General features: G+C 52.4%; 1 protein-coding gene across 3 annotated transcripts in view; it reads left to right on the top strand.

The window, feature by feature from the left end:
• The window catches only part of HPS3 (HPS3 biogenesis of lysosomal organelles complex 2 subunit 1), a 136,836-nt gene that overhangs the window by 32,716 nt on the left and 80,188 nt on the right, over positions 1-23,932 (top strand). For all 3 annotated transcript variants that reach the window (XM_075340806.1, XM_075340805.1, XM_075340804.1), the window contains exon 8: positions 17,585-17,693. In XM_075340806.1, the coding sequence (XP_075196921.1) occupies positions 17,585-17,693 (109 nt within the window). The remainder of the gene's footprint in view (positions 1-17,584; positions 17,694-23,932) is intronic.

Genomic DNA, 23,932 nt, shown 5'->3' on the forward strand with positions numbered 1-23,932 from the left:
CAAAGCTTTATGCTGTATGCGCTGCATGTAAGCTCCTGCTGCCTGAACCGAGCACCTATCCACATTGTGATGCCTGCTCTACCTTGGCGGTGCCACAGCCTGGAGTCTCTCCCCCAGTGGTCTCTCAGGCTGCTCCTGCTCCTGTGGCTGAGCCCCCGGCTTGGGTAGAATCCTTTTCTAGGTCTATCTCCCAGTCTTTTGCTGAGTCCATGGAACTTCTGTCCAGGACTTTGCTGAATATGCATCAGCCCCCTTCACAGGGTGCCTCTGCTGCTAGGGGACTCTCAGGACCGGAGCTCACAGAGGATTCATCATCAGGTCCCAGACCCCGTCCTCCTAAGAAGAGACGCAGGGTTCCCTCTCCCTCCTCCTCCCGCGGCTCTGTCTCAAGAGCTGACTCGCAGGATGAGGAGGATGCCTTTACAGGGGGCTCGGAGGCTAACTCCATGTACCCCATTGATCTGTCCGAAAGTGACTCAGATCTTAGTGACTTGATTGCTTCCATTAATTCTGTACTGGATCTCAATCCGCCAGTATCAGAGGAGCAACCCTCTCTGGCAGAAAAGCACCAGTTTACCTCGCCTAAGAGGGCAAAGAGTGTGTTCTTTAACCACTCCAGTTTTCAGGCCGCTGTGACCAAGCCCAGGGCCTGTCCTGACAAACGCTTCCCAAAGCATGGTTCTGATGACCGTTTTCCCTTTCCACCTGAGGTGGTCAAGGAGTGGGCTTATTCCCCAAAGGTAGACCCCCCCCCGGTGTCTAGGCTCTCAGCCCGGACTGTTGTGTCGGTGGCTGATGGCACTTCCCTTAAGGATTCCACTGACCGCCAGATTGACCTTCTGGCCAAATCCGTATATGAAGCGGCGGGGGCCTAGTTTTCCCCGACTTTTGCAGCAGTGTGGGCTCTCAAAGCCATCTCTGCTTCTCTAGAGGAGATGCATTCCCTCACCAGGGAATCTATGCCCGAAATGGTTGCCTTGACTTCCCAAGCTTCAGCTTTTTCATCCTATGCCATGTCTGCCATGCTGGAGGCTTCTCACCACACTGCGGTGGCTTCGTTTAATTCCCTCGCTATCCGCAGGATCTTGTGGCTTCGAGAGTGGAAGGCAGATGCTTCTTCAAAGAAGTACCTTGCTGGGCTCCCTTTTGCTGGGTCCCGGCTGTTCGGAGAACAGCTGGATGAAATTATTAAAGAATCTACTGGCGGGAAGAGTACTTCCATGCCACAAACCAAAGCCAGGAAACCTGCCCAGGGTAGGAATCAGTCGAGGTTTCGCTCCTTTCGTTCCTCCAACTGGTCGTCCTCTAAGCCCTCGGCCTCGTCCACTAACTCAGCCAAGGACCAGAAATCCAACTGGCGCCCAAAGCCCAAAAGCACGTCCACAGAAGACCGCAGGAGGTGCTGCCACTAAGGCAGCCTCCTCGTGACTCTCTGCCCGCTCCGGCAACGTCCTTAGTCGGTGGCAGGCTCTCCCACTTTGGCGACGCTTGGTTTCAACACGTCTCCGATCAGTGGGTGAGAGATATCATCTCCCACGGCTACAGGATAGAATTCTCTTCCAGCCTGCCAAACAGATTTTTTCTCTCAACTCCCCCCTGCTCCAAGGCCGCCGCCTTCTCGCAGGCCGTGGCATCCTTGCAGGCCAACGGAGTAATTGTACCGGTTCCCGCCCGGGAACGGTTCAGAGGTTTCTACTCAAATCTCTTCCTAGTCCCCAAAAAGGACGGTACCTTCCGGCCCATCCTGGATCTCAAGCTTCTCAACAAGCATGTTCAGGTGCGGCACTTTCACATGGAGTCTCTGCGATCAGTTATTGCCTCAATGACCCAAGGGGATTTCCTGGCGTCCATCGACATCAGAGATGCCTATCTGCATGTGCCAATTGCAGTTTCACACCAGCATTGGCTACGTTTTGCAATCGGAGAAGATCATTTCCAATTAGTGGCTCTCCCCTTCGGGTTGGCCTCAGCCCCTCGGGTATTCACCAAGGTCATGGCAGCAGTGATTGCGGTTCTGCACCTACAGGGGTTGGCATTGATTCCTTACCTGGACGACCTTCTAGTCAAGGCTTCATCCAGCGCAGACTGTCAGCGGAGTGTCTCGCTCACTCTCGCCACTCTAGCCCAATTCGGGTGGCTGGTCAATCTGCCCAAATCCACTCTGACTCCGACCCAGAGTCTTGCGTACCTAGGGATGCAGTTCGAGACATTGCCGGCACTTGTGAAGTTGCCCTTAGTCAAACAGCAGTCCCTCCAACTGGCGGTGCGCTCTCTGCTGAGGCCCCGCCGTTATACCCTCAGGCGTCTGATGCAGGTGCTGGGTCAAATGGTGGCGTCAATGGAGGCTGTTCCCTTTGCCCAGTTCCATCTGCGCCCCCTGCAGCTGGACATTCTCCGCTGTTGGGACAAGCGGCCTTCCTCCTTACACAGGTTAGTGGCTCTGTCGCCACAGACCAGGAGCTCTCTTCAGTGGTGGCTTCGGCCCCTCTCTCTGTCCCAGGGGCGCTCCTTCCTGGCCCCGTCCTGGGTGATCCTCACCACGGATGCCAGTCTATCCGGCTGGGGAGCGGTATGTCTCCACCACAGAGCGCAGGGCACTTGGACTCCGTCCGAGTCAGCCCTTTCAATCAATGTGCTGGAAACCAGAGCCGTGCTTCTAGCTCTCCTAGCTTTTCACCACCTGTTAGCGGGCAGGCACATTCGAGTCCAGTCAGACAACGCGACAGCGGTTGCCTACATCAATCACCAAGGCGGGACACGCAGCCGCCTGGCAATGTTGGAGGTCCAACGCATCCTTCAATGGACGGAGGACTCCAAGTCCACCATATCCGCAGTCCACATCCCAGGCGTGGAAAACTGGGAGGCAGATTATCTCAGCCGTCAAACCGTGGACGGTGGCGAGTGGTCCCTGCACCCGGCAGTGTTTCAGTCAATCTGCCGCAAATGGGGCACTCCGGACGTGGACCTAATGGCATCCCGTCACAACAACAAAGTTCCTGTTTACGTGGCTCGCTCCCACGATCCTCAGGCCTTCGCCGCGGACGCTCTGGTTCAAGACTGGTCCCAGTTTCGTCTGTCCTACGTGTTTCCCCGTCTAGCTCTCTTGCCCAGAGTCCTGCGCAAGATCAGAATGGAGGGCCGTCGAGTCATCCTCATTGCACCGGACTGGCCCAGGCGAGTTTGGTATCCAGACCTGCTCCATCTGTCCGTAGAGATGCCGTGGCATCTCCTGGACCGTCCAGACCTACTCTCGCAAGGTCCGTTTTTCCGCCTAAATTCTGCGGCTCTCAAATTGACGGCGTGGCTCTTGAGTCCTGGATTTTGACGGCTTCTGGTATTCCTCCTGAAGTCATCTCCACTATGACTCGGTCCCGTAAGTCTTCCTCCGCTAAGATCTATCACAGGACTTGGAGAATTTTCCTGTCCTGGTGTCGCTCTACCGACCATCCTCCTTGGCCTTTCTCCTTGCCGACCCTTCTGTCTTTTCTACAGTCCGGTCTACAGCTAGGACTGTCCCTCAACTCTCTCAAGGGACAAGTCTCAGCTCTGTCAGTGCTGTTCCAGCGGCGTCTCGCTCGGCTGGCTCAGGTCCGCACCTTCATGCAGGGCGCGTCTCACATCATTCCGCCTTACCGGCGGCCCTTGGATCCCTGGGACCTTAATTTGGTTCTCACGGTTTTGCAGAAACCCCCCTTTGAGCCTCTTAGGGAAGTTTCTTTGTATCGTCTTTCATAGAAAGTGGCCTTTCTGGTGGCCATAACTTCCCTCAGGAGAGTTTCTGATTTGGCTGCGCTCTCTTCGGAGTCACCTTTTTTGTTTTTTCATCAAGACAAGGTGGTTCTCCGTCCGACTCCGGACTTTCTTCCTAAGGTGGTCTCTCCTTTCCACCTTAACCAGGACATTACCCTACCTTCCTTTTGTCCGGCTCCTGTTCATCGCTTTGAAAAAGCGCTGCATACTCTGGATCTAGTGCGTGCTCTCCGGATCTGTGTCTCGCACCGCTGCACTTAGGCGGTGCACTTCTCTTTTTGTGCTAACCACAGGTCGGCGCAAGGGCCTCTCTGCTTCTAAGCCGACCTTAGCCCGTTGGATTAGATCGACCATTTCGGACGCCTACCAGAGTACTCAGGTGCCTCCCCCGCCGGGGATCAAGGCACATTCGACCAGACCTGTCGGTGCCTCTTGGGCTTTCAGGCACCAGGCTACGGCTCAACAAGTCTGTCAGGCTGCCACTTGGACTAGCCTGCATACCTTTTCGAAGCACTACCAAGTGCATGCTCATGCTTCGGCAGATGCGAGCTTGGGCAGACGCATCCTTCAGGCGGCTGTCGCCCATTTGTGAAGTTAGGTTCTGCCTACTTCTTAGTTTTTTTTCTGTTTATTCCCACCCAGGGATTGCTTTGGAACGTCCCATGGTCTGGGTCTCCCAAAGGAACAATAAAGAAAAAGAGAATTTTGTTTACTTACCGTAAATTCTTTTTCTTTGTCGCTCCATTGGGAGACCCAGACAATTGGGTGTATAGCTATTGCCTCTGGAGGCCACACAAAGTATTACACTTAAAAGTGTAAGGCCCCTCCCCTTCTGGCTATACACCCCCAGTGGGATCACTGGCTCACCAGTTTTGTGCTTTGTGCGAAGGAGGCAACACATCCACGCATAGCTCCACTTTTTAGTCAGCAGCAGCTGCTGACTATGTCGGATGGAAGAAAAGAGGACACATATAGTGTCCCCAGCATGCTCCCTTCTCACCCCACTGTATGTCGGAGGTGTTTGTAAGGTTGAGGTACCCATTGCGGGTACGGCGGCAGGAGCCCACATGCTGATTCCTTCCCCATCCCTTTTTACAGGGCTCTGGGTGAAGTGGGATTTACCGGTCTCCAGGCACTGAGACCGTGCTCCATCTACAGCCCCTGGAGAAGATGCTGGATGGAGCGGAGTACATCAGGGACATGGCCCTGCTTCCTCAAGGTACTCTGTGTCCCCGTGCATTTGGCGCTCACACCGCAGCATGCTGGGTGTTGTAGTGCGCCGGGGGACATCAGCGCTGCGGCGCCTGTGCCATGGCCTCATTCAGCTTTGCTGAAGCAGGCTCACTTATGGGAATTGGTCGCGCCGGCCGCTGGGACTGCGGCGCGGCTGGCACTTGTAGTGCGCCGGGGACTTCAGCGCGGCCTGCGCTTTTACGGCGGCCGCGCTGATAACTAGAGTCCCCGGCTTTTGCGGCCTGCTTCCGTTCGTTCCCGCCCCCAGACCTGCCAGTCAGGAGAGGGGCGGGACGCTGGCCACTTCCAGGAATCGGTCGCGCCGGCCGCTGGCAGCGGCGCGGCTGGCACTTGTGGTGCGCCGGGGACTTCAGCGCGGCCCGCGCTTTTACGGCGGCCGCGCTGATAACTAGAGTCCCCGGCTTTTGCGGCCTGCTTCCGTTCGTTCCCGCCCCCAGACCTGCCAGTCAGGAGAGGGGCGGGACGCTGGCCACTTCTATGAATCGGTTGCGCCGGCCGCTGGAACTGCGGCGCGGCTGGCACTTGTGGTGCGCCGGGGACTTCAGCGCGGCCCGCGCTTTTACGGCGGCCGCGCTGTTAACTCGAGTCCCCGGCTTCTGGGCCTAGTCTCCCTTCGTTACCGCCCACAGCCCTGACAGTCAGGGTAGGGGCGTGACGCTGCATAGAGCAGAGCTGAGAGCTGGAGTATGTTTTGCATACTCCACCCCTCTCACTGTGTGCACTGTGAATCCGGATTCCCGCACTTTCTCAGGCACGCCCACGGCTTCCTTCTCTACAAGGACACTGGCAGCCATTAGTGTCAGTTTCTGTACAATACAGAGACAAGTGTGGAAGACCCTGGCATTCTGATAGTCACACAATCGCTGTAACAGGCGTTAAGCAGCACCTGTGGTGCTAACCCCACTAGTGCAGAAGTGCACTTATAGATATGCTTGTACTATATACATTGCACTGTTTGGTCGCACGTTGTATATACCCTCCTGGATTATGCGGAGGAGTTATCAGCATATTCTCTGTGTAAAACAAAGGTGCAGAACCACATGTTTTTCTATACAGCTGGTACAGCATGTACGGCTATACGGCCGGCAGGTACATAGACTCCCATTCTATGCACTAATGGCCAGGGGATGAGGACGGTGTCTGCAGTATTTACTGACAGTTTTTCTGAGACTATGGCTATGATACTAGAAGCCTAGCAGTCCGGACATGTCTCTCACAATATGGGCACTGTTGAATCATTGATCCATGGCCCCCCTCAGTGTGAATAACTAACAGCTCCGGGAATGTCACACGCATCCCAGAGTCACGGCTCTGCACGGACGTCAGTCCCAGACAGCCTAAGTGGGCTCGCTATGAGCGGCCTCGGTTTCATCAGGGTCCTAACAGAAGGACTCGCTGTGTAATGAGGCGGAAGTAGCGGCTCAGGATTCTGATCCTGAGACCGCTCTCAATCTGGATACACCTGATTGTGACGCCATAGTAAATAATCTTATAGCGTCCATCTATAGAATGTGGGTTATTTCTCACAGCTCCTCCAGTGGAGGAGTCAGCTTCACGTATTTTTCTGGACCACTCTGCCTTCAGAGAGGCAGTCCAGGAACACCACGCTTATCCAGATATGCGCTTCTCCAAACGGCTTAGGATACACGTTATCCCTGTCCCCTGACTTGGTCAAGGACTGGACCCAATGTCCCGAGCGGCATCCTCCAATCTCCAGGCTTGTAGCTAGATCCATAGTTGCAGTGGGAGATGGAACTGCAAACTCAAAGATGCCACGGACAGACAGATGGATCTCTGGTCGAAAGCCATCTATGAGGCTGTCGGCGCACCGTTGGCTCCGGCATTCTCTCCCTTGGGGCACTCCAAGCTATTTCAGCTTGTCTTACACAGATTGACACGGTTACACGTACATCTGTGCCGCAGGTGGCATCCTTAACCTCTCAAATGTCTGCATTTGTTTCTTACGCGATTCAGGTTGTCCTGGACTCTGCGAACCGTGCGGCGGTAGCCTCCGCTACTCCGTGTTTTTAAGCAGAGCCTGGTCTGCTCGTTAAGTGAATGGAAGGCAGATTCTGCTTCCAAAAAAGGTTGCCTAACCAGTTGCCTTTTTCTGCTGACCGACTGTTTGGTGAGCGTTGGATGTAACCATCAAACAGTCCAGGGGTAAGGATTCATCCTTTCCTCAGCCCGGACACAACAAACCCCAACAGAGCAAGAGGCAGTCGGGGTTTTCGGCCTTTTCGAGGCTCGGGCAGGTCCCATTTTTCCTCGTCCAATGTGGACTCAAAAGGATCAGAGGAGCTAAGATTCTTAGCGGGCTCAGTCTCGCCCAAAAAAGCGACAGTCTGAAAACCCGCTTCCAAGGCGGCTTCCTCATGACTTGCAGCCTCGGTCGGTAGCAGGCTCTCCCGCCTTGGCGATATTTAGCTGCCATAGGTCAATGACCATTGAGTGTGAGACATTCTGTCTCACGGGTACAGGATAGAGCTCACTTCTCGTCCTCCAACTCGATTCTTCAGAATTTCTCCACCTCCCGGCCGGGCCGCTGCTCTTCTGCAAACAGGGTGCACTCTATAGGCAGAAAGAGTGATGACCCCCGTTCCTCTTCAGGAACAAGGTCACGGTTTTTACCCCAAATTCTTTGCGGTACCTATAACAACGGGCCGTTCCGTCCCGTTCTGGATCTAAAAATGCTCAGCAAGCTCGTGGACACCAGGCGGTTCCGGATGGAATCCCTCCGCCATGTCATCGCCTCAAGGTCCCAAGGATATTTCCTAGCATCATTAGGCATCAAGGATGCTTATCCACACGTGCCGATTGATCCAGAGCACTAGCGTTTCTACGCTTCGTTATAGGAGACGAACACCCTCTGTTCGTAGCTCTACCTTCCGGCTAGCGACAGTCCAACTGGTCTTCGCCAAGGTCAGGGCAGCAGTAGTCACAGTCCTGCACTCTCAGGGTCACTCTGTGGTCCCGTATTTAGACGATCTACTTGTCAAGGCACTCTCTTAGGAAACATGCCAACACTGCCCGAACGTTGCGCTGGAGACTCTCTAGAGTTTTGGGTGGATCATCAACTTTTTAAAGTCAGATCCGACCCCGACCCTATCGATAACATATCTAGGCATAGAGTTTCTTACTCTCTCAGCGATAGTGAAGCTGCCGCTAGACAAACAGCATTCACTACGGGCTGCAAGCTCTTCTTTAAGAACCAGTCGCACACATTGAGACGCCTCATGCACTTCCTACGTAAGATGGTAGCAATGGAGGCAGTTCCTTTCGCGCAGTTTTACTGCGTCCACTACAATGGGACATTCTCCGCCAATGGGACGAGGAGTCGACGTCCCTCAACAGAGTCGTCGTTCTTTCTCAGGCGGCCAAGGAATCTCTACGGTGGTGGCTTCTTCTCACCTCTTGGTCAAAAAGAAGGTCCAGACGCGAGTCTATCAGGGTGGGGAGCAGTTTTTCTCCACTACAGCGCTCAGGGTACGTGGACTCAGCAAGAGTCCACTCTTCAGATCAATGTTCTTGAACACAGAGCAGTGTATCTTGCCCTACAATCCTTCCAACAGCGGCTTGAAAGCAAGCATATCCGACTTCAGTCGGACAGCTCCACAGCGGTGGCATACATCAACCACCAAGGAAGAACGCGCAACCGGCAAGCCTTCCAGGAAGTCCGGCAGGTTCTGATGTGGGTGGAAGACACGGCATCCACCATATCCACAATTCACATCCCAAGTGTGGAAACTAGGAAGCTGACTTCCTAAGTCGCTGAGGTGTGGCCGAAAGAGTATGGTCTCCTCACCCGGACGGGTTTCAGGAGATCTGGCGCCGCTGACAGAGGCCGGACGTCGATCTAATGGCGTCACGGCACAACAACAATGTGCCAGCTTCATGGCACGGTTTCACAATCATCGAGCTCTGGCGGCAAACGCCTTAGTTCAGCATTGGTCGCAGTTCCAGCTACCTTAGGTGCCACCTCTGGCATTGTTGCCCAGAGTACTGCGCTAGATCAAGACCGACTGCGGCCGCGCCATCCTCGTCGCTACAAATTGGCCGAGGATGTTGTGGTACTCGGTTCTGTGGTGCCTCACGGTAGGCTAACCGGGGGCACTACCAGACCAATCAGACTGGCTGTCTCAAGGGCCATTCTTCCATTTGAATTCTACGGCCCTCAACCGGATGGTGTGGCATTGAGTCCTGGAACCTAGTGTCGTCAGGATTACCTCAGGACGTGGTTGCCACCATGAGACAGGCTAACATACCAACGTCCGCCAAGATTGACCACAGGACGTGGAAGATGTTCTTATCTCGGTGCTCGGCGCAGGGTGTTTCTCCCTGGCCGGTTGCATCGTCTATGTTTCCTTCCTTCCTGCAATCTAGGTAGGAAAATGGGTTGTCGCTCAGTTCCCTTTAGGGACAAGTCTCAGCGCTATCTGTATTTTTTCAGAAACGACGACTTCCTCAGGTACGCACGTTCCTACGGGGAGTTTGTCTTCTCAGCACTCCGTACAAGCGGCCGTTAGAGCCCTGAGATCTGAACAAGGTTCTAATTGCTCTCCAGATGCCGCCTTTCGAGCCTTTGAAGGATGTCTCCCTTCCCGTTTTTCACGGGAAGTGGCCTTCTAGTAACGGTCTCGTCTCTTAGGAGAGTTTCCGAGCTAGCAACGCTCTCATACAAACTCCCTTCCTGGTCCTTCACCAGGACAGGTAGTTCTGCGTCCGGTTCCGGAATTTCTCCCTAAGGTGGTATCCCATTTTCATATCAATCAGGATATCACCTCACCTTCTTTGTGTCCTCGTCCAGTCCATCAATTTCAGAAAGATTTGCATCTGTTGGTTCTGGTGAGAGCACTCAGGTTCTACTTCCCGCATGGCGCTCCTGCGCCACCCGGATGCACTCTTTGTCCTTGTCGCTGGTCGGCGTAAACAGTCGCAAGCTTCCAGATCCACCCTTGCTCGGGGGCTCGAGGAACCAATTCTTGAAACCTACAGTTCTACTGGGCTTCTGGTTCTCTCAAGGCCGAAGGCCCATTCTACCAGAGCCGTGGGTGCATCCTGGGCATTACGGCACCAGGCTACGGCTCAGCAGGTGTGTCAGGCACCCACCTGGTCGAGTCTACTTACTTTTACCAAGCATTATCAGATGCATACCTACGCTTCGGCAGACGCCAGCCTAGGTAGATAAGTCATTCAGGCGGCGGTTGGCCACCTGTAGGAGAGGGCCGTTTGACGGCCCTATCATGAGGTATTCTTTTACCCACCCAGGGATTGCTTTTGGACATCCCAATTGTCTGGGTCTCCCAATGGAGCGACAAAGAAGAAGGGAATTTTGTTTACTTACCGTAAATTCCTTTTCTTCTAGCTCCAATTGGGAGACCCAGCACCCGCCCTGTTTTCTCGGGGTTTTTCTGTTTTTTCGGGTACACATGTTGTTCATGTGGTATGGTTCAGTTCTCCGATGTTTCCTCGGATTGAATTGGTCTTTAAACCAGTTATTGGCTTTCCTCCTTCTTGCTTTGGCACTAAAACTGGTGAGCCAGTGATCCCACTGGGGGTGTATAGCCAGAAGGGGAGGGGCCTTACACTTTTAAGTGTAATACTTTGTGTGGCCTCCAGAGGCAATAGCTATACACCCAATTGTCTGGGTCTCCCAATTGGAGCTAGAAGAAAAGGAATTTACGGTAAGTAAACAAAATTCCCTTCTTCTTATAGTTCCGTATTGGGAGACCCAGCACCCTCCCTGTTGCCTGTTGGCAATTTTGTTGTTCCGCGTGTTATCACCGGCTGTTGTCGTGGACAGAGTCTCCGGTTGTTCCGTCTCTTGCTCTGTTCTACTTGTGGGTGGCTATTCTCCTTCAGCTTTTGCACTAAACTGGCTGGGTCTGCTCACCAGGGGGTGTATAAGCTCAGAGGGAGGAGCTACACTTTTAGGTGTAGTACTTTGTGTGTCCTCCGGAGGCAGAAGCTAAACACCCATGGTCTGGGTCTCCCAATACGGAACTATAAGAAAAAGAATTTACGGTAAGTAAACAAAATTCTCTTTTTTACTTATCCATAGACTGGGTAATAATTTATAGATCACTGGGGGTCCGTCCACTGTTACAGCACTGATCAGCAGAATGAGGAACTTTTATCCCTGTTGGAATAGAGCGATAATGTGCATGCTCAATCACAGCTTCGTTCATTCTCTGTGGGGCTGCTAAAAAAAGCCAAGCCGTGCACAGCACTCAGCAGTCTCTTGATGAATGAATGGAGCAGCAGTTGGGCTTGTGCACTGCTGTGCTATTCTATTAGAAATATAATTTCCCCATCAGGGATAAAACATTCTCACTCTGCCTATCTGTATGGATTCCAGTGGTCACACCCTCACCAATCAATAAGTTACGCTGTTCTGCAGCCAAACTGGTTCAGAGATTAAAACCTTTGAACTGAACTAATTTTGTGTTGCTGAAAACGAATATGATGCTGAAATTTGCTGATTAGCTCTAATTTTCAAGATCCAGAGGAGGTTGTTATTACTTATGACAGCTTTTATGCAAGCTTAGAGAAAATTTGCGTCTCTATTATTTTAAAATCATTATTGCATTTTTAGTATCTAGTCTATTACATCATCTGTTTAGTCTATTGAGCCTTCAGTATTCTATCCTCTTAGGGTGACCAATGAATAAACGTCAACTCGGCTTCAATGACATAATCGTAATTACAGTTGCATCAACTACTTTTATAAATGCTCTCTGTGTAAGGTATACAGTTTTAGGATTTCTTAGCATATTGACATGTTTTTATATGTTTTGTCATATATTCCTTGTTCTTGCATTAACAAGGTGGATAGTTTTTGCTACATATGCGGAGACGTCCCTTTTTTCCTCACAAAGGCAAAACTTGACTGCCATGATAAGGAAAGCCTACTTTCTCTGACACCTCATTGGGGGACACAGGACCATGGGTGTTATGCTGCCTATCCATAGGAGGACACTAAGTAGATGCAAAAGACATTAGCTCCTCCTCTGCAGTATACACCCCCTGGCCGGGCCAGGCAACCCAAGTTTCAGCTTAGTGTCTGTAGGAGGCACATCCTTTCAAGGTTTTGTTATTTTTTGAGGGCGACGGTTTCCCCTAGGGACCGATCTCCCAATACCATCAACGGGCGGGAACACGGAGTGTCGCCTCCACGTACCCCCTCCTGCGACGCTGGATCCTGGGCTGCCTTTTACTAGACGACGGGTCCCACAGACACAGATTTTCCAGAGCCTAGGGCAGAGTCACACTTCCTCAGCTCCTTTTTGCAGGCTCTGAGTTGATACATTGCACCTGTGTGGCCGGACACAGCAAGCTGACTCTGCTATTTCCACTGCCTGGACTGAGGCAGTGTTAAGGTGAGATCCCCTCTGACTGGTTTCCCAGGCAAAGGGAGAAAGACGGTGCAGGAAAGGCTCCCAGGACTACTGAATTTACAGTCTTTATTCCCACCATAGCTGCGTGCTGGCTGGAGGAGGGGGAGTCCCTTGCTGATTGCAGGGAATCCTGCAGAGATTATCTACCGGTGGCGGGGGAGGGTTCCCAGGGCTCATGAACTCGCAGTCTTTATTCCCACTAGCTGTGTGCTGACTGGAGGGAGGGGGAGAGCTGCCGCGTATAAGAAGCTCCCTTCCCGCTGTTTTTTACTACCGACAGCAGGGGGGCACACTGACTTCTTCTTGTCGCTCTTTTAGCGCTAAGCCCCGCCCCCCCGCGGGCTGTGATAAGCCTCACCCCCCACAGGAAAGCGCGCGAAGATCTCCACAGAGCGGGCTTACTCCTTCCTGAGGACGCAGGGCCATCGGCTGATTCTGGTGAGGTCCACCGAAGCAAATACAGTCCTTGCTTCCCACTGCTTCACTTGTAGCTCTGCAGAGCATTGCTCCCCCTCCTGGCATACTCCTATTAGGAACATGCAGAATTCTAAGGGTACTAAGAGTGCTAAGGCTCACATAGTCTATTATTCAGCCTGCACTGCCTGCCACGCTGAGCTACCACGTAAACACACCTCTTCTCTCTGTGAGTCCTGTGCCCCTATAGCCCCCCAAGACCTCCCCGCCACCACCGCCGCAACAGTCAGCCCAGAGCCTAGGGCTCCCAGCCCACCGGATTGGGCTCAGTTTCTGTCCCAATCCATGGAAAAACTGTCACAGAACCTGGTGCTGGCTATGCAATGTCGTCCTCCACACTCTTCTGGGCCCCTGAACGGAACGCAGCCTGAGGATACCCCTATGGAGGGTCCTTCTGAGGTAATCCGGGCCCATGCTTCACCGGTTGCAGGGATCAGAAAAGAGCACACGGCCGGGTGTCTCCAGCACTCTATCATGGCCCCCATGGCTCTCCCTCTGGAGCACACAGGGCAGGCTCTCCCACACGCTCCACGGCTTCTGAAGAGCCGGAGGAGGGAGAATGCTGTTTGTACCAGGATGATTCCTTGGGTTCAACCTCCCTAGATGATCAAACTGCAATAGACTCCCAAGCAATCAACCAAACTCTGCATGTGGCGGATCCCCCATCCACTACCACTGACCATGCGGTCTCCTTTAAGAGGGCAAGGAAACCCCAAAAGGTTTTCGCTGATCACCCAGAGTTTCAGGATATCCTCACAAAGCAAAGGGAGAAGCCTGACAGGAGCTTCGGTAACCATAAACTCATGGAGTCCCGGTACCCTTTTGCCTCACCTGCCCCTAAGGGCTGGGCCGATTCGCCCTCGGTCGACCTCCCCGGTCTCCCGCCTTCCCTTAAAGACGCTCCTGTCTTTACCCGTTGGTTCCTCCATCAAGGACCCGACAGACAGACAGGTGGAGCACCTCGCCCGCTCTGCCTTTGAGGCTGCGGGTTCCTCCCTCTCGCCCTCCTTTGCCTCTGTGTGGGTCGCAAAGGCGATCTCGATCTGGGCAGAATCCCTTAACACTTCGCTTGAGGAATCCCAGTTCCCTCATACCTTCACAGAGGTAACAGCTCAAATTGCCGCTGCGGCGGAGTACCTCATGCAGGCCTCAATTGACGCTGCTATCTGCGCAGCTCTTGCCGCCTCAAATACCATAGCCATCCATAGAGCTCTCTGGCTCCGACAATGGCGAGTGGACTCTGCCTCCAAGAAGTCTCTCGCAGGCCTTCCATTTTTTCCAGACCGATTGTTTGGCAAACGTCTGGACAAGCTCATTTCTGACGCCACGGGAGGAAAGAGTACCTCCCTCCCCCAGCTGAAGTCCAGGACGACCTTCACCAGACGTCCACAGTCCTCGTTCCGCTCCTTTCGGAACTCATTTGGTTGGTCGGCATCCCGCTCTGCCCCCGCCACTAACCGCGGACTACGCAGGGACCTACCTTCTCAGCTCTCCCTGAAACCCACTTCGTCATGGCAGCCTAGACCGAAACAGTCCAGGACTAGGGAGACTCGTCCACGATGTTTTCCCCCCTCATGACTCCTTCGGCGCCCCGGAAGACACACTCATTGTAGGAGGTCGACTGCGGCTCTTTCAACACATCTGGGCTGCCGTCTCAGACGACAAATGGGTGCGAGACCTTGTGTCTTCCGGTTACCACATAGAATTTCGGACCCGACCCCCGGGTCGGTTCTTTCTCTCAAACCCCCCAAAGACTTGGAAATGACGCAAGGCTTTTTTTCTCAGCAATCCACTCGCTACAAACAGCAGGAGTGATAATACCTGTCCCGGGCGACGAGAAGTTCGGGGGGTTTTAATCCAACCTCTTTGTGGACCCCAAAAAGGATGGGTCAGTTCGACCCATCCTGGACCTCAAACACCTGAACAAACATGTGCACGTACGGAGATTCAGAATGGAGTCCCTAAGGTCCATTATTGCATCCATGGTCGAAGGGGAATTCCTCGCCTCCATAGATATCAAGGACGCGTACCTGCACATACCCATCGCCCCAGCTCACCAAAAGTTCCTCCGCTTTGCGGTTCAGGACTCCCATTTTCAATTCGTAGCCCTACCCTTCGGCCTTGCCACCGCACCAAGGGTCTTCACCAAAGTCATTATTTTGGCTGCAGAATATATTAGGACAAGAGTTGAGCTTCACACATACTGCAATAGACATGCATCACATCTTACATGGGAAGAAGCAATCTATGCCTTTATCCAGTCTCAATGAGCAGCAAAGAGCCAACCAATTACACCAATTGCTATTCTTGCATGGGGGGTCCCCCATTAAATGAGGGGTTTCAAGAAAGATGTGAACTTTACAGTATCCAAACATTCTATCCCAGTACCACATACAGAAGACCTGCCGGTTCCAAAAGCACCAGAAACATTTTTGAGTCAAGTGAGCAAAAAGAGGACGCTTGGTGTCATGATGCATCTTCCTCTTATTACCCAGACTTTGTCATCAACCTCAACTGAACCACACCTTTATAACAGTGTGAACTGAACGATCTTATTAGAGATTTGGATCTGACCAACAGTAAAGGCTGCTTTACATGCTGCAACATCGCTAGCAATGTCGCTAGTGACCGCCCCCGCCCCTGTCGTTTGTGCGTCACGGGCAAATCGCTGCCCCTGGCGAACAACATCGGAGGTACGCGTCACATGTACTTACCTGCTTAACAACGTCTCTGTGGCCGGCAAACAACCTGTTTTCTAAGGGGGCGGTTAGTGCGGCGCCACAGCGACGTCACACGACAGGCCACCAATAGAAGCGGAGAGCAGCCGCATGAAGGTCACTCCCACCTCGTTGCCGGTGGACGCAGGTATGCTATTGTTCGTCGTTCCCAGGGTGTCACACGTAGCGATGTGTGCAGCCTCAGGAACAACGAACAACCTGCGTCCCAGAAGATCAACGACATTTTGAAAATGAACGATGTGTCAATTATCAACGATGTGGTGAGTATTTTGGATCGTTAAAGGTCACTCGTACGTGTCACACGCAATGACATCGCTAACGAGGCCGGATGTGCGGCACGAATTCCGTAACCCCAGTGACATCTCATTAGCGATATTGTTGCGTGTAAAGCGACCCTAAGGCTGAGCTCTTAGGTTCCCGGCTACAGCAGTGGAATCTCCTAGCGGCTGATGTTCGGATTACTTTGTTCCGCAAATGTGATAAAGATCTTATCCAATACTTCTCCATGGAGGGCGATCTTATGGTATGCAACAACATAAACAGATTAATGGTAGCTCAGACAATAAATCCTAATCCAGAGGAATGGGGGCTCTTAATTGATTTGTCGAAAACAAGCCTAAAAGCCGTCTTGCTGCATAATGGCAATGCGCTACCTTCAATTCCAGTTTGGTATGCAGTCCACATAAGTAACCCAATGACAACATGAACCAGCTGTTAAGGTGCCTGCACTATGACCAACATTTGTGGCCCCTCTGTGGTGACTTATAGGTGGTTGCCCTCTTACGTAGTCTCCAGGGTGGGTGCACAGAGTACTGCTGCTTTCTGGGAGTGAGGAGATGTTCATGCAAGAGAATATCACTACAATAAGAGGCTGGCTTATCCGAGATTCACTTCAGCCAGGGAGTAAAAATCTCCTGCATCCAGCACTGGATGACCCACATAAAATTTTGCTATTACAATTGCATTTCACATTGGGCCTAATGAAGAAAACTTTATAAATGCATTGGATAAAAAAATGCAAAAGCCTTTAAGTATCTCATTGATACATTTTCAAAGTTGACTGAAGCAAGGATAAAGTAAGTAATCTTTATTGGATCTCGGATTCATAAGCGTCTTCAAGATAAGGAGTGTCTCCGTTTGTTGCAGGGCAAGGAAAAGGCTGCAGCGGTAGCGTTCACATTCGTGGTAACTCAAGAGAGGATAACTATGAAGGGTTGGTGGAAAATCTCTTCAAAACAGATAAGGATCTTGGCTGTAATATGTCCCTTAAAAATTAATTTCTTCCATTCGCATCTAGACTTTTTTTTCCACCAAAGTGCGCAGCAGTGAGCGATGAGCATGGTGAGAGATTTCAGCAAGATATTCCAGCTATAGAGAAAATATATCAATGAAAATGGAGTCCATCAATGCTTCAGATTTTAATAGTGGAAAATTGTAACAGATGATCCGATGCAGGAGTACAAGAGACAAGCAAAAAAAGATTTGTCACCGAATAAGGAATAAATGTTATACTGCAATTTCTGTAACGCTTTATAATTCTCTGTAGTTGTTAGACATGTTTTAAATATTTGAATTGTTGCAACGTTCCCTGTAAGTATCAGAAAATTGGTATAACAAAATATTCTGCGTCTTTATATTTGCAAAAAGCTTAATGTTTCAAAGTACTGAAACTTTATGCAATAATTATATGTAGCCGTAAAAGAAACCTATGATATCATAGAAACAAAAGCCAACTAAAAATTGTCATTGTCAAATTTGAATTCAGGGGGTCAAAATCATTAAGAAATGGCTCATTTCACAACTGAACCTGACAACTTTCGAAAATATGTAGAACCGTATTATCAACAAGCAACCCTATTAACACAAAAAAGGAAAAATCAGACAATTTTTATTCATGTTTTTTCCCATAGTTGTTATCGAAGAATAGCCTGTATGTTTTGTTTCTTTATACTGGCTTATATTTCATTGTAGCTCAAGAAAAGTGAGCAGTGTGAAGGAGAAGCCCTCCAGTGCGTCCGACCATGGCTGGAATCTCTATGTTGTCAGTACTACTCCTACTCTCCAGCTCTACAAAGAAATGGTATTCATTTTATTACATACGTAGTACATGTACATGTGCATGGTGTAGTGAAATCCAAAGAATACTTATTCATCTTACACGGACTGTACAGGATTAGAAGACTAATTTTGTAGCATTGCACCTATTCATGCCTTGTCTGATATTGCTGCTCGGCTTCATGCAATCAACTGGGGCTGGGTTTTTAATTCAAACACAGCCCATGGGCACAGAAGTGTGTTGAAGAGAGTAACCAGTTTTCTTTGTCGCTCCATTGGGAGACCCAGACAATTGGGTGTATAGCTTCTGCCTCCGGAGGCCACACAAAGTATTACACTTTAAAAAGTGTAACCCCTCCCCTCTGCCTATACACCCTCCCGTGCATCACGGGCTCCTCAGTTTTATGCTTTGTGTGGAAGGAGGCACACATCCACTCATGCATTCTCATTTTAGTTATATCGGTTGGAAGAAAAGTGGGCCCCCACGGGGCCCCCGGCATGTTCCCTTCTCACCCCACTACGTCGGCGGTGCTGTTAAGGTTGAGGTACCCATTGTGGGTACAAAGGCCGGAGCCTCATGCCGTCTCCTTCACCATCCCTTAGCGGCTCTGGGAGAAGTGGGATTCTGAGCGGTCATCCATTCACTGGGACCGTGCTCCCTCCGCAGCCCCTGTGGGAATCTGTCGGACAGGAGTTTATTTATCCTCAGGGACCGGGCCCTGCATCACTAAGGTACTCTGTACCCCCATGGGGGATGTGCATGGAGCGCCTTCATCCCGGACGCTGCAGCAGCTGCTTATTTGTGACGGCCGGCGGACTTCCGCGCCGACCGCGCCTGTTTGTCGGCCGCGGTCTTAAATTTAGTCCCCGGCTTCAATTGCGGCCTAGTAGCAAAACTCCCGCCCCCGGGCCTGTCTATCAGGGGTAAGGACGGGACTGCCGACCTGACGTCGGTTGTGAGGGCCGGAGCATCCTGTATGTTTCCTCCCCCCTCACTGATCACTGTGGGGACTCCAGATTCCCGCACTTTTCTAGCGCCGCCCACGGCCCCACTCTTCCCCAGAGAGCTCCGGCAGCCATTTTTTTGGCATTCTGTCTGTGGAGGATTTCCAGGAAAGAGCTCTGCAACGCTGGGAGACCTAAGGCAGGGAATCTGGAGGACACACACTCCGCTTTTTAGCGGTCGGTAAGCCACACCGGTCACCCGGTGCTGGTCCCATTAGGGTGCCGGAATAGATACTATATATATTTATATATTTCTGTTCGGTCGGGCTGTATACCCTTTCCCATATACCCTCAGTGATCACTCTCCTAGGAGACAACAGCATGTCGTCCACAAGGAGCAAGGGTGCCAAGGCACAGGGTTATTTTGCGACCTGTACCTCTTGTGCGGCTAAGTTACCTGCGGGTTCCACCTACCCTCACTGTGAGCAATGCTCGACCCCTGTTTTGCTTGCTCAGCCGGAGCCTCGGTCACTAGTGGGCCCCTCGGCTCAGGTAGAACCCCTTGCTCCCCCTGTCCAGGCGGCAGGGACAGAGTTTGCAGTTTTTGCTGAAAAACTCTCTGAGTCACTCTCACAATCCATGGCTCAGTCTATGGACAAATGGTCTGCCAAGCTGCTTGAAGCTTTGCAGTCCAGACCGGTCCTTACTAAGGCCTCGGGCCCTGTTGGATCTTCGCCTCCAGGCCCCTCTCTGTCCGCGCCGCAGCACGTTCCCAGGGGGGGCCCTAGGTCTCACGTGGAGGACTCCGGCCCGGACCACAGTCCCAGACCGGCTAAGCGGGCCCGCTGGGAATCTTCCCCGACTTCTTCACGCTGCTCGGGTTCCCAGCTTGAGGACTCTCTGGAGGACGAGGCGGACGTCGCAGCTCAGGGCTCTGACCCTGACGTTGCTCTCAATCTTGATACACCTGAAGGGGACGCCATAGTAAATGACCTTATCTCGTCCATCAACCAGGTGTTAGATATATCTCCCCCGCCGCCACCTGTAGAGGAGCCGACTTCTCAGCAGGAGAAACACCAGTTTCGGTTCCCTAAACGTACACGGAGTGCGTTTTTCGATCACTCTAACTTCAGAGATGCTGTCCAGAAGCCCAGAGCGGTTCCGGACAAGCGCTTTACTAAGCGCCTTACTGACACACGTTACCCCTTCCCTTCTGACGTTGTTAAGGGTTGGGCTCAATGTCCCAAGGTGGATCCCCCAGTCTCTAGATTGGCGGCTAGATCTGTGGTATCGGTTGCAGATGGCTCATCGCTAAAGGATGCCACTGACAGGCAGATAGAGCTCCTGGTGAAATCCATCTATGAAGCCACGGGCGCGTCTTTTGCCCCGGCTTTTGCAGCCGTGTGGGCACTCCAAGCTATCTCAGCTTGTCTGGCTGAGATTAATGCGGTCACACGTAATTCTGCTCCGCAGGTTGCGTCTTTGACTTCTCAGGCGTCAGCTTTTTCTTCCTACGCCATGAACGCAGTTCTAGACTCTGCTAGCCGTACAGCGGTGGCATCCGCTAACTCTGTGGCAGTCCGCAGGGCCATGTGGCTGCGCGAATGGAAGGCAGACTCGGCTTCCAAGAGGTTCTTAACCGGTTTGCCGTTTTCTGGCGACCGCTTGTTTGGCGAACGATTGGATGAGATTATTAAGGAATCCAAGGGAAAGGACTCCTCCTTACCCCAGTCCAAACCGAAGAGACCTCAGCAACGGAAAATACAATCGAGGTTTCGGTCCTTTCGTCCCTCCGCCAAGCCCCAATCCTCTTCGTCCAGCAGGCCGGAGAAAGGCCAGAGGAACTCCTATGCGTGGCGGTCCAAGTCACGCCCCCAAAAGGCCGCAGGAGGCACTGCTTCCAAGGCGGCCTCCTCATGACTCTCGGCATCCCCGAACCGCATCTACGGTCGGTGGCAGGCTCTCCCGCTTTTGCGACGCCTGGTGGCCACATGTTCAAGACCGATGGGTGAGAGACATTCTGTCTCACGGTTACAGGATAGAGTTCAGCTCTCGTCCCCCGACTCGTTTCTTCAGAACCTCTCCGCCCCCCGAGCGAGCCGATGCACTTTTTCAGGCGGTGAACGCTCTGAAGACAGAAGGAGTTGTGATCCCTGTTCCCCCCCAGGAACATGGTCGCGGCTTTTACTCCAACTTGTTTCTGGTGCCAAAGAAGGACGGCTCCTTCCGTCCCGTTCTGGACCTCAAACTGCTCAACAGACATGTGAGCACCAGACGGTTTCGGATGGAATCTCTCCGCTCGGTCATCGCTTCGATGTCACAAGGAGACTTCCTAGCATCGATCGACATCAAGGATGCTCATCTCCATGTGCCGATCGCACCCGAACATCAACGCTTTTTGCGTTTCGCCATCGGGGACGAACACCTTCAGTTCGTGGCATTGCCTTTCGGCCTGGCGACAGCCCCACGGGTGTTCACCAAGGTCATGGCATCTGTTGTGGCGGTCCTACACTCTCAGGGCCACTCGGTGATTCCCTACTTAGACGATCTTCTGGTCAGGGCACCCTCTCAGATGGCGTGTCAAAACAGCCTTTCCATCGCTCTGGCGACTCTCCAGCAGTTCGGGTGGATCATCAACTTCCCAAAATCCAAGTTGACACCAACCCAATCACTGACGTACCTTGGGATGGAGTTTCATACTCAGTCAGCAGTAGTCATGCTACCGCTGGACAAACAGCTTTCGCTGCAGGCAGGGGTGCAATCTCTTCTTCGGGGTCAGTCACACCCCTTGAGGCGCCTCATGCACTTCCTGGGGAAGATGGTGGCAGCGATGGAGGCAGTGCCCTTCGCGCAATTCCATCTGCGGCCACTCCAGTGGGACATTCTCCGCAAATGGGACAGGAGGTCGACTTCCCTCGACAGGAACGTCTCTCTTTCCCTTGCAACCAAGACGTCACTTCAGTGGTGGCTCCTTCCCAACTCTCTGTCGCAGGGAAAATCCTTCCTACCCCCCACCTGGGCTGTGGTCACCACGGACGCGAGCCTGTCAGGGCGGGGGGGCGGTTTTTCTCCACCACAGGGCTCAGGGAACCTGGACTCCGATAGAGTCATCCCTTCAGATCAATATTCTGGAGATAAGGGCAATGTATCTAGCTCTATTGGCCTTTCATCGGTGGCTGGAGGGCAGGCAGATCCGGATCCAGTCGGACAACGCCACTGCCGTCGCATACATCAACCACCAAGGCGGCACTCGCAGTCGTCAAGCCTTCCAGGAAGTCCGACGGATTCTGCAGTGGGTGGAAGCCACAGCTTCCACCATCTCCGCAGTTCACATCCCGGGCGTAGAAAACTGGGAAGCAGATTTTCTCAGTCGACAGGGTATGGACGCGGGGGAATGGTCTCTTCACCCAGACGTGTTTCGAGAGATCTGTCGCCGCTAGGGAACGCCGGACGTCGATCTCATGGCGTCACGGCACAACAACAAAGTCCCGGCATTCATGGCCCGGTCTCAAGATCACAGAGCTCTGGCGGCGGACGCATTAGTTCAGGATTGGTCGCAGTTTCGACTGCCCTATGTATTTCCTCCTCTGGCGATGCTGCCCAGAGTGCTGCGCAAAATCAGGTCCGACTGTCGTCGCGCCATTCTCGTCGCCCCAGATTGGCCGAGGCGGTCGTGGTACCCGGATCTGTGGCATCTCACGGTGGGTCAACCGTGGGCGCTCCCAGACCGCCCAGACTTGCTGTCACAAGGGCCGTTTTTCCATCTGAATTCTGCGGCCCTCAACCTGACTGTGTGGCCATTGAGTCCTGGCTCCTAGCGTCCTCAGGGTTATCTCAAGATGTCATTGCCACTATGAGACAGGCCAGGAAACCAACGTCCGCCAAGATCTATCACAGGTCTTGGAGGATCTTCTTATCCTGGTGCTCTGATAATGGTTTTACTCCCTGGCCCTTTGCCTTACCCACTTTTCTTTCATTACTTCAATCCGGAATGGACAAGGGTTTGTCTCTCGGCTCTCTCAAGGGACAAGTATCGGCGCTATCCGTATTTTTTCAAAAGCGTCTAGCCAGGCTTCCGCAGGTCCGCACGTTCCTGCAGGGAGTTTGCCACATAGTCCCACCTTACAAGCGTCCGCTGGAACCCTGGGACCTTAACAGGGTGCTAAAGGCTCTTCAGAAACCACCTTTCGAGCCGCTGCGGGATGTCTCTTTATCACGTCTTTCGCAGAAGGTGGCATTTCTAGTGGCAGTTACATTGCTCCGTAGAGTGTCGGAGCTGGCAGCGCTGTCATGCAAAGCCCCCTTCCTGATTTTTCACCAGGATAAGGTGGTTCTGCGTCCGGTCCCGGAATTTCTCCCTAAGGTGGTATCCCCTTTTCATTTCAATCAGGATATCTCCTTACCTTCATTTTGCCCTCATCCAATTCACCAATGTGAAAAGGATTTGCACTCATTAGATCTGGTGAGAACACTCCGGCTCTACGTGTCTCGCACGGCGCCCCTGCGCCGTTCAGATGCGCTCTTTGTCCTTGTCGCTGGCCAGCGTAAGGGTTCGCAGGCTTCCAAGTCAACCTTGGCTCGGTGGATCAAGGAACCGATTCTGGAAGCCTACCGTTCTTCTGGGCTTCCGCTTCCTTTGGGGCTGAAAGCCCATTCTACCAGAGCCGTGGGTGCGTCCTGGGCATTGCGGCACCGGGCTACGGCTCAGCAGGTGTGTCAGGCAGCTACCTGGTCTAGTCTGCACACTTTCACAAAACACTATCAGGTGCATACCTATGCTTCGGCAGACGCCAGTCTAGGTAGGCGAGTCCTTCAGGCGGCGGTTGCCCACCTGTAAGAGGGGGTCGTTTTCGGCTCTTTTTATCGAGGTATTCTTTTACCCACCCAGGGACTGCTTTTGGACGTCCCAATTGTCTGGGTCTCCCAATGGAGCGACAAAGAAGAAGGGAATTTTGTTTACTTACCGTAAATTCCTTTTCTTCTAGCTCCTATTGGGAGACCCAGCACCCGCCCCTGTTCCCTTCGGGCTGTTTGTTCTTTTGTGTACACATGTTGTTCATGTTGAATTGTTCTTTTGGTTCATGGTTTTCAGTTCTCCGAACATCCTTCGGATTGAATTTACCTTAGACCAATTTATAAGTTTCCTCCTTCCTGCTTTTGCACCAAAACTGAGGAGCCCGTGATGCACGGGAGGGTGTATAGGCAGAGGGGAGGGGTTACACTTTTTAAAGTGTAATACTTTGTGTGGCCTCCGGAGGCAAAAGCTATACACCCAATTGTCTGGGTCTCCCAATAGGAGCTAGAAGAAAAGGAATTTAC

This window comes from Anomaloglossus baeobatrachus, chromosome 3 (assembly GCF_048569485.1).
Source record: "Anomaloglossus baeobatrachus isolate aAnoBae1 chromosome 3, aAnoBae1.hap1, whole genome shotgun sequence".
NCBI classification, from domain to species: Eukaryota; Metazoa; Chordata; class Amphibia; order Anura; family Aromobatidae; genus Anomaloglossus; species Anomaloglossus baeobatrachus.